A 15,050-nucleotide genomic window follows, 5' to 3' on the forward strand; every position below is an offset into this window, starting at 1 on the left:
TTCATGCAGCGATCCCATTCTCCCAACACAGAATGAAAAGCAGTTTGCTTTACTTAGAAATTATTTAGGCACATTAAAGATGTTCCAGAGAATGCTGGGATACAACTCCTGAGATTGCACACCATTTTACTGGGTATCTGAAAATATAACCAATCTTCTCCCAATGTCAGTGGTTTGGATTGTTTGTGCAATTGAACTGGCCTTGCCTCTGATAGAGCCTGCTTAGTGACATTCAGTATTTTTAGACAGTGGGAGCCCACTCTCCCTTATTATTTCCAGCACTGTACCTGTACAGATTCCATTGTGTAGAAGTAATGGGATGGGACTAGGATTTCTATCCTCCAGGTGGGGCTTAGAGATTTCCCAGAATTACAACTGATCTCCAGACGACAGAGATCAGTTCCCCTGGAGGACATGATAGCTTTGGATGGTGGGCTCTGTGGCATTATACCCTGCTGGGGCCTCTCTCCTCTCCAAATTCCACTTTCCCCATGCTCTGCCCCCAAATCTCCAGGAATTTCCCAAGCTAGAGCTGGCAACCTTAAGTGGGACATGCCATAAGGAGGAGAGCTTGCTCCAAGGGTAGCATCTCCCATTCCCTTCCCCATGAAAAAGGAAGATGTATGTGGAAAGTGCAGTGCAGAAACAAAGTAGCCTTTATTCTTCCCAAAGGGGAAAAAAGATCAGTGGTTTTGATGAGATTGGGTGTGGGGTGCGGGAGGAGACCTTGCTTATCCTTGCTGCTTTGGTTTCCTTTAAAGGGCTTAAATGTGTGCTTGTACAATGCAATGGAAAGCACTGCCCTGGAAAGGCATTTTTTCACTCTTCAGAACAAGCTCGAAATAAAACCACAAATTCTGTGAATGGTCTCTAGTGTATGGACCATATCCAGTCAGGTACCCATGGCAGACATGCACACGCTCTTACTCTCTCTCTTGCTCTCTCTCTCTCTCACAGCTCTGAAGGCAACTGGTGGTGCGATAAAGTTGCCAGTGGACTCCTGTTTTGTATTTAGTTGGTGGAAAAAAACTCCCTCCAAATTCTGGCCAGAATGCTTTCAATTGAAGGGCTGCCATCATTTTTCACAGCCACAGAGACCTCTTGCCCTGTAGACTCCGGAACACATAGAGTGACTCAGTAGTCAGTGCTTGTTGTTGGGGCATTACCTTATCTATGTTGATTTGCACATTAAGCACATAAGCTATGATATGGGGCAGATCAAGGCACTGATTTCTTTTTGCTTTCTCCTTCATGTTATCCAAGCAGATAATCTAAGCGAGGCCTTGAAGAAGCTGAAGATAACAGCTGTTGACAGCACGGCTGATAGCTTGGAGGGGTGCTTGGACTGTCTGCTTCAAGCCCTGGCTCAAAACAGTAAGTTTTATTGTTCCCTTCAATTTCATACCATATGATTCAATCAATAAATGATTATGGAGGTAATAAGTGTATCAAATGGAATAAAACCGTAAGTGGAACTGGTGGGGAAGCTGTTTGCATTAAGCAGAAATTGCAGAAGGCGAGAAGGACTTTAAAAAAGAAAGAGTGAGAGAGAAAAAGAAACCAAATCCGGATATTAACAACAGCCTGATCATAGACAGGCCTGTAGATTATGCTGCTCTTTTTCAATACTCCATTCAGAAAGAGAACTGAGAGTATTTTTTTTTCCTTTCAGATCATTTCTCTTCATTAAGTTGAAATTCATAACTCTGTTTCCTTCTTCAATAACAGGAATTACTTTGTGAGGCAAAAGCGGTAGTATTCTGTGATCAGAAAATAGAAATAATACGATGGTCATAATAAACTTTAGATGTGTGTACATTTTGATGACATGTTTTATTTTAATGGCAAAATCAAGAGGCTCTTGTAAAATTTGTATTTTGGATGTTGGTGGTGGGAGGAATGGGTGAATGGCAAGGAAGATTAAATATCAGATTAACTAGGAATCTGGAAATTTATAGTGCAATTGTTTACAGAGTTACTCCAGTCTAAGCATACAGGATACAGAAATTCTGCTCCCATATTGTTGAGAACACCAAACTCTCTGGTTTCTGAGCCCGTTGTAAGTGCTGATTGAATGGGTTCCAAACTTTTCCTTTTATTTATTTCTTTATTACAGTCAAATATGATTAGTATACTTTTGGCTTCAAATCATATTAATTCATGGAATCATTTCTTCTTTGTTACTGCTATCTTGTAGCATCAAGATAGAGAGAAAATATTTGATGATCATAATGTGCCCCCTCTGCCTTTTCCTTCCTCTAAGTTTTCAGTTTCTTGAATATTCTTTTATAATTTCTTATTCCTATTCTTTTATACTCCTCTCTTCATCTTCCCCCTAATGGCACAACTCCCTATCATATATTCTACCATTTCCCTTCATGCCCTCCTTGGGGCTTCAGGCAGGTCTCTGGTTGGCCAACTGTGGAAAATAAGGCGGTGAACTAAATAAGACGTCTCACGGTACTTCTTAGTTCATTTGTTCTACATCTTAGTGCAGAGATGGCAAGCAGGCAGCCTGATAAGTGATAAATAACCTTACCATATTTTAGGGGGGAAAGGGAGGGGAGAATAAGCCTTAGCCCACAAACTGAAAAAGCAAAACAAAAGGCTGAGGGGAAAGGGTGTAACTATTCTTTAAAAGCAATAATAGAAAAACTTTAATAAGAAAATGTTGTTCACATGTTGTAAATAAAATATATAAAAAACACTAATTATATTAGAATAAAGAAAAAGACCAAACACATTTTGACAAGATTTTAATCAGTGGTCCATCACTAAATAACCACAAAATGAATTAGCAAAGAACATGTAAAATACATACACAAAGGCCACAATGAACTCCATAAAATACCCACAAAATAAAGTGAAATTTCAAAACTGCTGGTAAGATATAGCTATACCTTTAAACCAAGTGAACCAGTTTTCTTTTACAGATCCATTTAAAATGATCATGGTATAGATAAGAAATTCACTTCATTTTCGGATAAAGGTACTCATTGAGTTAGCATAAAACACCATAAAGAAATCACTGACGTCACCGTCTGGTTAAAAGGACATATTGCTAGAATTTCCAAGCAGTCAGAGTTTGTTTTTTCAAGGCTAGATAAAGCCATTTGACAGCTGGGAATTGTTAAAATAGGATGTGTAGATTAGTGAAGACATCGTAGTTCTTTCTCTCTGCTAGATGTTGTATAAAATACTCTGTCTAAGCCTTAGTGCATGTGTGCCATAATTATGAAGCCTTTGCTACTTGTTGGTACCAAAGTTATTTCAGGAACTAATCACTCACAAGAGGGCTAGGCTATGTGGCAAAACATACTTCTGCCCACCATCCCCTTTTTTGTAGTCTGGTGTGTGGCCCTGGTCAGAAAATACTTATTTTTGATGATTTAGTTAGGCCTTACAGAAACAGATCTGGATAGACTAGGCTAGCCTGATCTCATCAGAATTCAGATGATGATCAGGGTCAACACAGATCAATACTTGAATGAGAGACCACCAAGGAAGACTTAAGTCACTATGCAGAGTCAGGCAATGGCAAACCACCTCTGAATGTCTGTTGTCTTGAAACCCCTACAGGGTTTTCAGCTGCTACTTGATGGTACTTCACATCTAGAACAAAAACTCTTGCAGTACTACTTCTTCTGGATTAGCTATTGTGACGGACTGCAGCAAAATCAGAAAGCTGGGAGGGGAAGGGTCCCTTGAATGGAGCGCTTGAGCAGCAGGCTGCTCCATCTTCTCTGATTGGTCAATTAAAACCAGTCTGAAGGCAGCTGGTTGGTTTTCTACCAGGATTTGTAGTCACGGAGTCTGACAAGAAAAGTCAGACAGGTTTACCTTTAGATGAAGGAAGAACACTCCTTTGCCTTAACAGTACTATTACTGTCCTGAGGAAGACTTTTATCTAAGAATTCAAAGTCTAAGTGTCAGCATAAACTGAAGTACGCCTTACACAGACACCAGAGAACTGGGAGTGTGTTTTGATGAGAGTGAGTGGGTAGTGGGTTGAGATGCTTTTTCAAGCCAAAAAGAAAAGGGCTTATATCTTCTGTGGAGAAGATTAATTCCGGCCCAGTTTTTGAAGGGGGTTTGGCTCTGAGGAGGACCCCAGGTCTGTTGTGAAGGGAAAATGGTTTTAGCCTACTCAGGAAATAGAAATATCCTCTAGTGTTGAGCCCGGCTGCACCTGCCTCACTGCCCCATCATTCCTTCGTGCTGCCTTCCACCCTGGGGAGGTTGGGCTTCCTCCCTCGACCTCCGACTTGTGGTGGGGAGGGGGTTACTTCACCATCTTCCTCTTCCTACAGATTGCACATGCTCTCTTTCCCTCTGTTTTGCCCTCTAGCAATGCCAACCAACTTCTCATCCCCGGCCTCATGGGGAGGAATCCTTTTTATCCCCTTCCTGGTTCCCTCCCCCCTTCCCCTTTTCCAATCACCATCTGTCTCTGGCTTGGCTGTCTCCCTTCCCTCTGAAGCACCCTGCATGATGGGGTTTCTGGCCCGCCACTTCCCTCTGATTGGCCTTTTCCTCCAGGACGAGTCTACCTCCTGAGTTGGGCTCAGTGTGCCAAGATTATGGCTTCTGCCCTCCACCCTTCTGCCCTCCACCCTCACCCTTGCCATCAGATGATGGCCGGGTCTCACTCTGCCCATCCCTGCTGCTGCTGTATGCTGGGCTGTTCCTTCTCTTGGCCTCTACCCAGCTCCTGTTGCTGCCCGGGTAAGCGGTGAAGGCTCTTTGGGCATCGGCTTCTTCCTTCTGCTCCTCTTCTGCCCACCAGTTCCAGAACCCATCCCTGCTGGGATCAAACCCACAAATAGATGTCTGCTAATAGTCCCAGGTGGCCAAGACATCAGCTTAAACCATCAACCTGAAAACTTATAACTGGCTGAGCCTTCCAGTCCTTTCAGGTTCCACAGGGCCAAAGTTGCTTAGCTTCTGAGGTTTACCTTGCAAGTTGCAACATTTAGCATTATATCAAAGTATATGAAAGACGTCAAACAGGTCCTGAATAAAAAGATGATTCTTTAACTTTACTACATTTCACAAAAATATGAAGAATGTGATTCTTACTTAAAATAGATTTCCAACAGTTAAAATATTTGTTGGCTAAAGAGTGGGGAGGAAACCCTTTTGACTATGGGAAAGATTGTTCTGGGGACCTGTGTGGACAAAAGGAAATAGGTGCTTCATTTAGGAGCAAGAGTTGGTGATGCCCCAAACTTTCCTACTTTTACCAGTATTACCTCCCAGAGAGCAAGTATCTGCAACATGGCTTCCCTGATGATCTTTACTGTGATTGTTTATTATTTGTATAGCACTTAAAATAAACTTAATGCTGGACAGGGAATTTAAAAAGATCAGTCAGTGCCTGAAAGAATCTGCAAGAGATGAGAAAGGAGGATTGGAATGTGCAGAGATGAACAGAACACTGAATCCAGCACCATCGTAAGTGTAGATGGTCATTGTTACATTGTAGATAGTCATTAAAAGTTTCCTTTTGTGAATGATTAAGAGATTAATATTCGTTTTAAAAAGCATATAAATATTTAGAGAGGAAGTGCAACCGAAAAATCTAAAGGGGGTGAAACAGCAGGGGAAAAGATTTCCTTAGCGTAGGATGAAGTGAAACACAATGAGGGGGAAAAATCGATGAGGTGTCAAGAGGGAAAGCAAGCAAAAGAAAAATGGAAAGGCAGCAAATGAAGATAATCTCCTGGCTGCTCTGAAGTGCTCTGCCCAAGGAGGTGATTTAACATTTCAGAGATGTTCACTGCTCAGTCAGGGGAAGGCTAACCTGTTCCTGGCTTACAATCTAAGGCCTGATTTAAACATGACATAGTTGAGACAAAAGGACTTGCCCATGAGGCTTTGCACTTGCACAGCATCTTGTGTGAGTGCAAGACCCCTTCCTAGTTCCTTGTGCGAGACCCTTTCCTAGTTCCCTTATTCCCGCCCTCCCCACCCCGAAAAAAGCTGGTTTTTATCGGCAGCAGATTATATCCTACCATTCAACTTGGATAACAGCAGCACTTTCCTCTGTCACAAAAAGCTTCCTCCTGGTGTAAGAGGCCCTTATAAAGGTGCTGTTGTTTGAGAGCCTCTTCCATCAGACTGCCTATAAATTAACTGACTGTTGTTGATTTTTTTTTCTAAGCCCAGAAAGCAAAACAGGGTCCAGTTTAATGCATGTTCACCTGCCCCTACCTTACTCTGTCTCCCTAGTGGCTCATTACCGTCTAACTTTCTGTCGTGCTGTCTGTACCAAACAAAAGCTTCGTAATGAGAGAGCTTCACACATATCTAGCCTCCAGGAATTTCCTAGGGAACAGCAGATGGGTGTTCTTTCTAACGGCAGAAGTGACAGGAGTGTGGCTGCATTGCTGCGTGCTTCTTGCTTTGGGGCATGGCAGCTGTGGGTAGGCTTCTGTCTCTTGCACTCAAAGACTTGCACTCAGCCCTAAATTAACTCGGATATATACATGAGGTTGTCTAGCAGGGAGGGAGGGAGGAAGGAAGGGGGAGACCAAGCAAAGCCTATGAAATTTAACCACAGGATATCACAAGCTTTTGTGTCCACACACATGCCTTCCATTAGAACCCCGATCCTATGAGGGCCCAGGCGGAAAGCTCAGGAACTCAACTGTAAATCAACTTCCTTGCATGGCCATCCATAGATTCAAAGTCATTTTTGCATTTAAAACTGCCCTTCTGGCTTTTCTCATTTCGGGCACCTGATACTTGCCTCATGGGTTCTATGGGGCTTAGAAAGCAACTTTCACAAAATTTTAAGAAATAACTTTTTTTTCCTTTTAAACTTTTTAACCATTAATAAAATACAACTTTAACAAAAATTAACTCTTAAGTGCAACCATACAAAAAAAAACTCCAAATCAACAATGTCCTTGAAAAGGCATCCAAGAAGGGATGATGTGTCCTCTCTCATCCATTTGAAGCAGCTGTACCCAGGCTTCAGGCTTCTTGTTGGGAATTATAGCCCTGCAAAAAATAATACAACCCCAGTGACACCAGCTACACACAATACACAAACACCACTTTAAATCATATTTTACATACAACATTTGATTACCTTATTCGAGGTGATAAGAGCTTATAATTTATTAAGCTCCCCAGCCAACAGCCTCCTCCTCAGCAGCCTGCCTCTAGCTTCTGACTCCACCCCACTGGGCTAAACCAATTAACCTCACAGGGGTTACAATAGCAAGGGTGTTCATGATCCTCCAAAGTGACCTGGGTCCTACTACTTTCCCCCCAGGTTCTGCCCTCTTGGCAGCTCTGCTTGGTATGAAACAAAATTCCATTGAATTAATAGCAGTGAATTTAACAACTTGATGTCTGAACTAGTATTTGTCATAAATTAGAGAAAGCCAGCAGACTCTGAAGATTTTTTATAGAATAATAGCTACATTATTACCAAGAGAATCCAGGATTCACCTGTCATGATATGTTGATGGACGTCTGTGCCTTCCATGGCAAAGATGTATTGTTGTTTCCATCAATAGAAATGAACAGTTTGAAGCTATAAAATGGGATATATATTTATTTACCAAAGCTAAATCACTGTATCTCTGCACAGTTAAATTTGAGATTTAACCTTATGAAATAAGTGTTCATAACTGAATAGCTGCAGCACAGCATACATTGCATAGACATATATGGGTCTTTAACACAAGTTTTACTAGCATTATCCCATGTGTGCACTGTGACGAAACTGCATTTTGTTGTTGAATACAGTTCTTAGTTTCCGTGTTTATTCCATTGATATTTTAACTGTTTCAGTTGTCTTCCTTACAGTCTATACTGACACACTTGCCCTTGACAGGCAACTGTCCACCCTATGTGGAAGTTAAGGGACAGCTGAGTGGTCAAGGCTATTATACCCCAGAATTAAAATTTCCCTAGAAGACTATGGATTATGAATAGGTGTTGGGAGAGAAAGATGAGCAGAGGAGTATAAATTAAATATAAATAAATAAATAAAAATATTACGTGACACTAGCTAACAAGAAGAGGATAAGAGGATAGATTAATGCTTCCTAATTGGGTGGATGCAAACTAATAGTAGTTTATATGGTTGTTACTGCCATAAAATGTGGATTTCTGTCTCTTTACAGGTTGATGTGAATACTCTGTCCTGTCTGTTTGTTCTCTCTGGCCTTTTGATGTTTTCATTCTGTTTGGAGATCATATTTTTTAAAAAAGTCTTTAGTTGCAATTCTGTGCGTAATCAGGCTTCTAAAATCACATCGATTTTATGGTTACCTTTCTGTATGGTGTAGTCGTCATCTAGATTTTAGACCAGGTTCTGCTCAGCCACGGGACTCATCAGCAGAGCAGTCCTAAGCAGAGTCATACCCTCCTAAGCCCCTTGACTTCAGTGAACTTAGAGAGATGTAACTCTTTTGTATTGCTGTGTATGTGACCTCCAGCCAGTTAATGGCTTAGTTCAGACATCATAGCAAACCATTTTGTGTTATCCCTAGTTTTAAAACCAGTACATGCCTCGAGCTTGTTAATGTAAAGGTGAGCCTTGGTTTAATGCGGTTTATTTGCTTTCCATTTACTTTAGAGTAATTTCTGTGATTTGAAGCCTTCCAGAGGTGAAGCTGTGGTTAATAAATTTGGACATTGGGCCAAAGTTTCTGGTTTATTACCTCATTACACACTACAATGTATCAAATTGTGATATTCTGCTAAACCATGGATAAGTTTCCTTTGCAATTTGGATATAGGTATCTAAACTGAACCACTACCACAGCCTAACCTACTTCTTAAGGTGTTTGTAATTCTGTTTCTTGCTATAGTGTAACCATTGTATTGTATTGTGATAGAGAGTTCATCTTTTTTCAAACTGTGCTAAATAATGTTATGAACATTTATTCCCACAACAACCCTGTGAGGTAGGTTAGACTGAAAGTGTGTGACTGGCCCAAGTAACCCAACAATCTTCCATGGCAGAGTGGGGATTTGAACCTAGTTCTCCTAGATCCTAGTCTGACACACTAACCATTACACCACGCTGGATTTGGGAAAGATTGAATGAAAAAGCTGACTGGATCCAACCCACTGGTACATAATATTTAAACATGACTTTCTCCTTGCCTTTTCAGTCCCTTTTTTCTATGCACATGCCCCCCCCCCAAGAAATTTTATGCCCAGTTTGTATGTGCAATTGTTACCATGGTTGATGTTTCAAAAAAGAGCCCCGTGGTGCAGAGTGGTAAACTGCAGTACTGCAGACCAAGCTCTGCTCACAACCTGAGTTCGATCCTGGCGGAAGTCACGTCCAGGTATCCGACTCAAGGGTGACTCAGCCTTCCATCCTTCTGAGGTCGGTAAAATGAGCATTTAGTTTCCTGGGGGTAAGGTGTAGATGACTGGGCAAGGCAATGGCAAACCACTCCATAAAAAGTCTGCCAAGAAAACGTTATGATGCGATGTCCCCACATGAGTCAGTAATGATTCAGTGCTTGCACAGGGGGCTACCTTTACCTTTTACATGAAGCCACCTTATACTGAGTCAGATCATTGATCCATACCGTCTGCTCAGACTGGCAGAGGCTCTGTGGCTCTTTCACACGACCTGTTACCTGAGCCTTTCGTATGGAGATTTGGAATTGAACCTTGGACTTTCTGTAGGCAAAGCAGATACTCTACCATTAAGCCATGCCCCCCCCAAGAAATGTTATGCCCAGTTTGTATATTCAGTTGTTACCATGGTTGATGCATCAAAACAGAACAATATGGCAAGATATGATGCAGCTCCCGACAGCACTAAAGCAGTTTCAGATATGCCCTCACACACCCCCCCCCAAAAGGAGGCCAGTTGGTGGTGTGGCTATACTTATTGCAACGGTGTGCATAGAAACATCACACAAACTGCTTTTTTTGTAGTTTCACACTCAGGCACTTGCATTGCACAGGGGAAGAGGAAAAGGTATGTAACAGAGTAAGAACGAGAGGCACAGAATCAACAAATAAAAAAGAATCTGTTGATGTAGTCTGGTAGAACATGTAATGTACCATCTGGAAACAGGTAATTTGTAAAATGAGAACTAATTTTCTAAAGTGTTCAAAGAACCAAACAGAAAATTCAGTCCAGTAAGCAAAATCATCCCAGGTGAGCAATGTTTTCTTAGATTGATTGACCTGAGCTTTATTGCACCTGTTTGAGTCAAGAACTATGATGGCATCTTTAAAATGAGAGTAAGAAAGTTAATGATGCCTATCTAGGAATGTAGACTTTCTCCTGTAATATAAGGCCTGTGGGACAAAATCAATACAGTACCTAGAATGATTATTTTTCTCCAGATACACTGTACACCATACAGTTATAATAAAGAACATTTTGTGTTGAGTTAGCTAAAGGTACATTCGGACGTATCCTGAATTGATGTGAAGTAGCCAAAGCCTAAGTTCAGGTTTTCAAATACACATACATAAAAATTATAGTTTTAAAATTTTTTTAATAAACCAACATTTAAGAGATTACAAAGTACCAAGTGCTTGTCAACCATCCCTGTGTCTTTTCACTGACTTTCCACATGAACACATGAAGCTGATTTATACTGAGTCAGACCTTTTAGTCTAGCAAAGTCACCCATATGGTCTACTCTGACTGGCAGCAGCTTTCCATGGTCTCAGGTCAAGGTCTTTCACATCACTGGAGGGACTGGGGACTGAATCTGTATGTGAAACAGATCTTTTACCAGTGAGTGACAGTCCCTTCCCATTAGTTACAGGATATAGGAAAGGGCACACATTTACTGGGCTCAATTTTTCTTCCTTTTGCAGTAAAAAAAAGGAGTTTTTTTTTTTAAATGAAAACTGAAAATCCAGAGAAAGGGTTTTGGATATCTTTGAGGAGGCCAGATTCTTGCTGCCACCACTTCACACCATTCTCTGGCTACAGCCCTCTGTTTAGAAGAAAAATAATCTGGATTAAAGATTAGTTAAATGTGTAGGGAAATGTTAGGTGTATGATTTTTCTCTTCCTATGTAGCCCTAAAATGTGAGGTCAATCTGAAATGATGAAAACTAACAATACATCGTCAAGCATATATTAATCAATTAAGTATGTAAATGGTCTTTGAAAAGTAAGCAAACTAATATCAGTTTAGAACTCTCCCGAGGGGACAGAGAAAGTTGACAAAAGTTAGGAATATTTGTGCCAATCTAAGATCTTCCAAGGCACTTAGATTGTTTCCAATTCACCCTGTGCTCTTGCATTTGCAAGATAGATTACAGGACAGTTTTGAAGACTGAGCACTCTTCTTGTTTAAAAATGCTAGTCAATGATGCTATTTGTGTCTATCTTAAAATAAAGAAAGAAGAGTACCAGTGTGTGATATTTATGAAAGTGTTCATCTGTTTCCCTTGACAGACAATTATGTAGTAGGACTGTCATTTTTTTCTTTGAAATTTAGCTAGGCAAGCTCTTTAATTGCTACTGTGAATGTATTGTATTGTAAGTATTGTAGTTTTGATACCACTCTGTAAATATTTTCCCTTTTTAAAAAACCTTTTAAAGTCTTTGGCTTTGGGCCTTCTATTCAGCTCCTCCTTACATTACCTTAAACTTATACCTCAGGAGGGCTCTGGTCACAGCCAACGCCCTTTTAAATTCTACTCGCACAAAGCTTAAGTGTTCTCTACTTTACCCTAGCTTTTACCTTGAGAACACCTTCCCTTTTGTGCTTGTGTGACCTTTATGTTGCTGCCTCCCCCAAAGATTTTAACTGCCACCAAATGATTTTCCCTTAGGTCTCTTCTGCTTAACTGGAAGGTTTTATTATAGATGGTAGTGTGACAAAATGGTAAGCACATGAGGGTACTTGTGACAAAAAAAGGATCTTTTTTTCTTAAACAAAAGTATAATTTATTTGTAAATACATAAGTGTGATGGTTGCAGAGTTTTGATGAGTATATTGGCTTCAGAATAGTTCTTAAACTTGGTGATTTTAAATATGTCTTCTTCAAGGTATATTCACAGACTCAGTCACACATTTTCCACACAGACATTTACTAGCAGACTAAACTCTCCTTATCCACACAGACACAGATTCACTCAGGCCTTTTCACACAGCTTGCCTGACCTAGATAGATTACACACAGTTTGCCTGACTCAGACAGAATTTCTCAAAATGCCACACAGAATTACAGAACTTGGCAGAATGAGAGCCCTTTCACACAAGTTGCTTGACTTAACTAGAATAAATCATCTCTCTCAGACAAAGACATAGATTTTCCCACAGGCTCCACACAGCCTGCTTTGCCCAGAATAATCACTCTCCCTTAGCACTGACTAAAAATTCCAGTTCACTCCGCCTCCTAAGGTAACAGTCACCATCCAATCAGATTACATTCCACTCACCCATCTAGCCCCCCTTCTTTCCTCAGAATCCTACATTTTAACTTTAAAAATTCCACATTAGCAAACAGAAATAAAATCTAAACTATTTAAAATACAAAATATTACATGTATAAATAAATCACACAAAGACATATATATGGCTATATATTTACATTTCTTCTAGGCCATTTGGTGAAATGGAGTTTATGATCAGTGTGAGAAAACTGAAGTGCCTACTGACCACTGGCATCTAAAAAATGTGAGTCTGGTCACAGGTGCCTAACAGTGCCATCCTGAGTAGAATTCCACCTTTCTAACAATGCAATCCTATGAAGAGTTACTCCAGTCTAAGCCCATTGAAGTCAATGGGCTTAGACTGGAGTAACTCTCCATAGGATTGTACTGTTAGTCTATTGGCTTTTCAGTAAGATGGCACCATGGGTTACTGATAGCAGTAGGGGTAGGTTTCTATCCCCTTTTTGTGTGAAGGTATTTGTAGAAACTGAATGCCACCTCTTATTATTTTTTCCCAACTTCATTCCTTTCGCAGGACTCCCAGCCGTTTCAGTACAAATTGGCTTTTAGAAATTTCAAGTTTAGATGGAGGTGGATTAGCTGTGCTGAGGAAAAGGCCTTGCCATTGCTCCCATTTGGAGAAGAGGAGGTAGAAAATGTAGGGAAATGGACAAAAATACATGAAGGCGAACAGGGTTCCTCCTCTCACTGGTATATTAAAATTGCTATCGCTTCCTTATACTTGGATTTTAGAAAATTGTTTTGTGATGGTTGCTTGGACTCCTTTTTTACTAAGTGAGGAAGCCTTTCTTCTGGAGCAAGGCAACTCACTATGTAGAAAGAAATCATCTGAACCATCCACTGAGACTGGCTTAAAAAGAAATGTAGTATCTGTATATTGATTGATCAGCACACATTTCTTTAATAGTTATTGTCATTTTTTCTGTTATTAATATGTGATAATGGTACATACACTTTTGTTAGAGAACATATGCAACATTTTTAAAACTGGTCACAGTAGCTACCCATTAGATTAAATAACAATAAAAAAACAAAAGTCTTTGCATTGTAGTTCAATAATGGTTATTTGAATGATTTGAAGTTGGTGAATAATATACTCGAAGAGCTCAGGTTCTATCCACAGCTGAACAGCTTTTCTTCCATGGTATATAATAATGAAAATAATTTGTAACATTTTAAAAGGTCAAGAGGTGATGATGCTTCCATGTTCCTGCCATAGGAAAGCTAGGAAAGTTGTATAAGCAATAGTGACACAAGGGTGTGAGAAAATGGAGCCTGCATTTAAAGGATTGCATTTTAAACATACATTACCTTTGACCAAAGAACTAAATCCATTATCTAAACTTTTGACTGCAAGGCAATATGATACACTGTACTAGCGTATCATAACTTTGCAACACTTTGGTTTTTACAAAAATCAGAACTACAAACAGACATATGTGAACAGCCCAGTTTATCTGCTGGACCCGACTTGCTGTATTTAAGTGTAGAAGGTTCTATTCCTGTAGAGCTACAGTAACCACTCCCGTGTCATACAATCCCATGCTGCTCCTAAGGGGCACATGAGTGGAGCTAGCAATCTGGCATCTTTTACATAAACAAGGTCCCAATTGGCTTATACTTGCATACGAAGCAGTCTCCTTATCAGTCTTTCCTGTATTGTTCTGTACAGGACCCATTCTTTGAGTGGGGTCTGATTACACCAGAAAGTCAAATGGTTCCTGTGGGTAAACCTAGACTGGATCAGAATAAAAATGTCCATGCAGCTCCTGTCACAAATTCTTAGCCTTTGTGCAGCATTTAGTAGCAATTCTTATGTAAGGATGAGTCACAGTGAATTGAAGTGATTATAAACTCTTCAGAAGCTGATATTCTTTTTTTCAGCCTATCATTTTCTAGAAAGCCTTTCTAGAGGGAGAATCAGCTCGGCGTGAACTCCAGCTTCTCAGCAGGGAGTAGAAGATTGTGATATGAGCCTGGATGTGCTAATGGAAAAATTTGATATCAGTGCTCATTAGTTCGGCTAAAGCAAAGTATAGTCCAAATATATTAGTGTTATTTTGAAACAATTAAACCTTTTTGTCTGTTTTATGTAACAATATCCTTGTTTTCCATGCTAAAGCATGCACTTTAGCCTTAATCTGTTAGTATGACATCTGCAGAATGATAATTTAGCCTGTCGTGATTCTGTATCTCATTTACGTTGCCATCACCTGCTCAAGAGGGAGATGGGTTTAATTTCAGTGCCTTCTTTTCATTTCACTTTTATCTAGTTTTATGTTGAGGGTGCTAGTCTTAGTTTCAGAACCTGTGGCCCTTCTGTATTGTGAGAAAGTGTTGTTAAATATAAGATTCAAGCACCATAAAGACCCAACAAGATTTCCAGGATATAAGCTTTTGAGAGACAAGCTCCCTTCAACAGATACCTTGACTCTTGAACGATTGACTCTTGGAAACGTATACCCTGGAAATCTTGTTCGTCTTTAAGATGCTACTGGACACGAATCTTGCTCTTCTACTGCAGACCAACACAGCTATTCATCTGAAACTATGTTGTAAAATGGGAATGTTCAGAAGAAATATTTTTTTTGCAAGGAGTTTTGATTTGAAAAACCAGAGAAGGTACATAAAACCC

At 40.2% G+C, this 15,050-nt stretch overlaps 1 protein-coding gene across 4 annotated transcripts in view; it reads left to right on the top strand.

Moving 5' to 3' along the window:
* The window catches only part of RAP1GDS1 (Rap1 GTPase-GDP dissociation stimulator 1), a 134,652-nt gene that overhangs the window by 42,104 nt on the left and 77,498 nt on the right, over window positions 1–15,050 (top strand). For 3 of the 4 annotated variants that reach the window (XM_054990562.1, XM_054990560.1, XM_054990559.1), the window contains exon 2: window positions 1,267–1,374. In XM_054990562.1, the coding sequence (XP_054846537.1) occupies window positions 1,267–1,374 (108 nt within the window). Of the gene's footprint in view, window positions 1–1,263; window positions 1,375–15,050 lie in introns of all 4 variants that reach the window. The other variant, XM_054990561.1, reaches the window with a different exon arrangement.

This window comes from Eublepharis macularius, chromosome 10, assembly GCF_028583425.1.
Source record: "Eublepharis macularius isolate TG4126 chromosome 10, MPM_Emac_v1.0, whole genome shotgun sequence".
Lineage (NCBI taxonomy): Eukaryota > Metazoa > Chordata > Lepidosauria > Squamata > Eublepharidae > Eublepharis > Eublepharis macularius.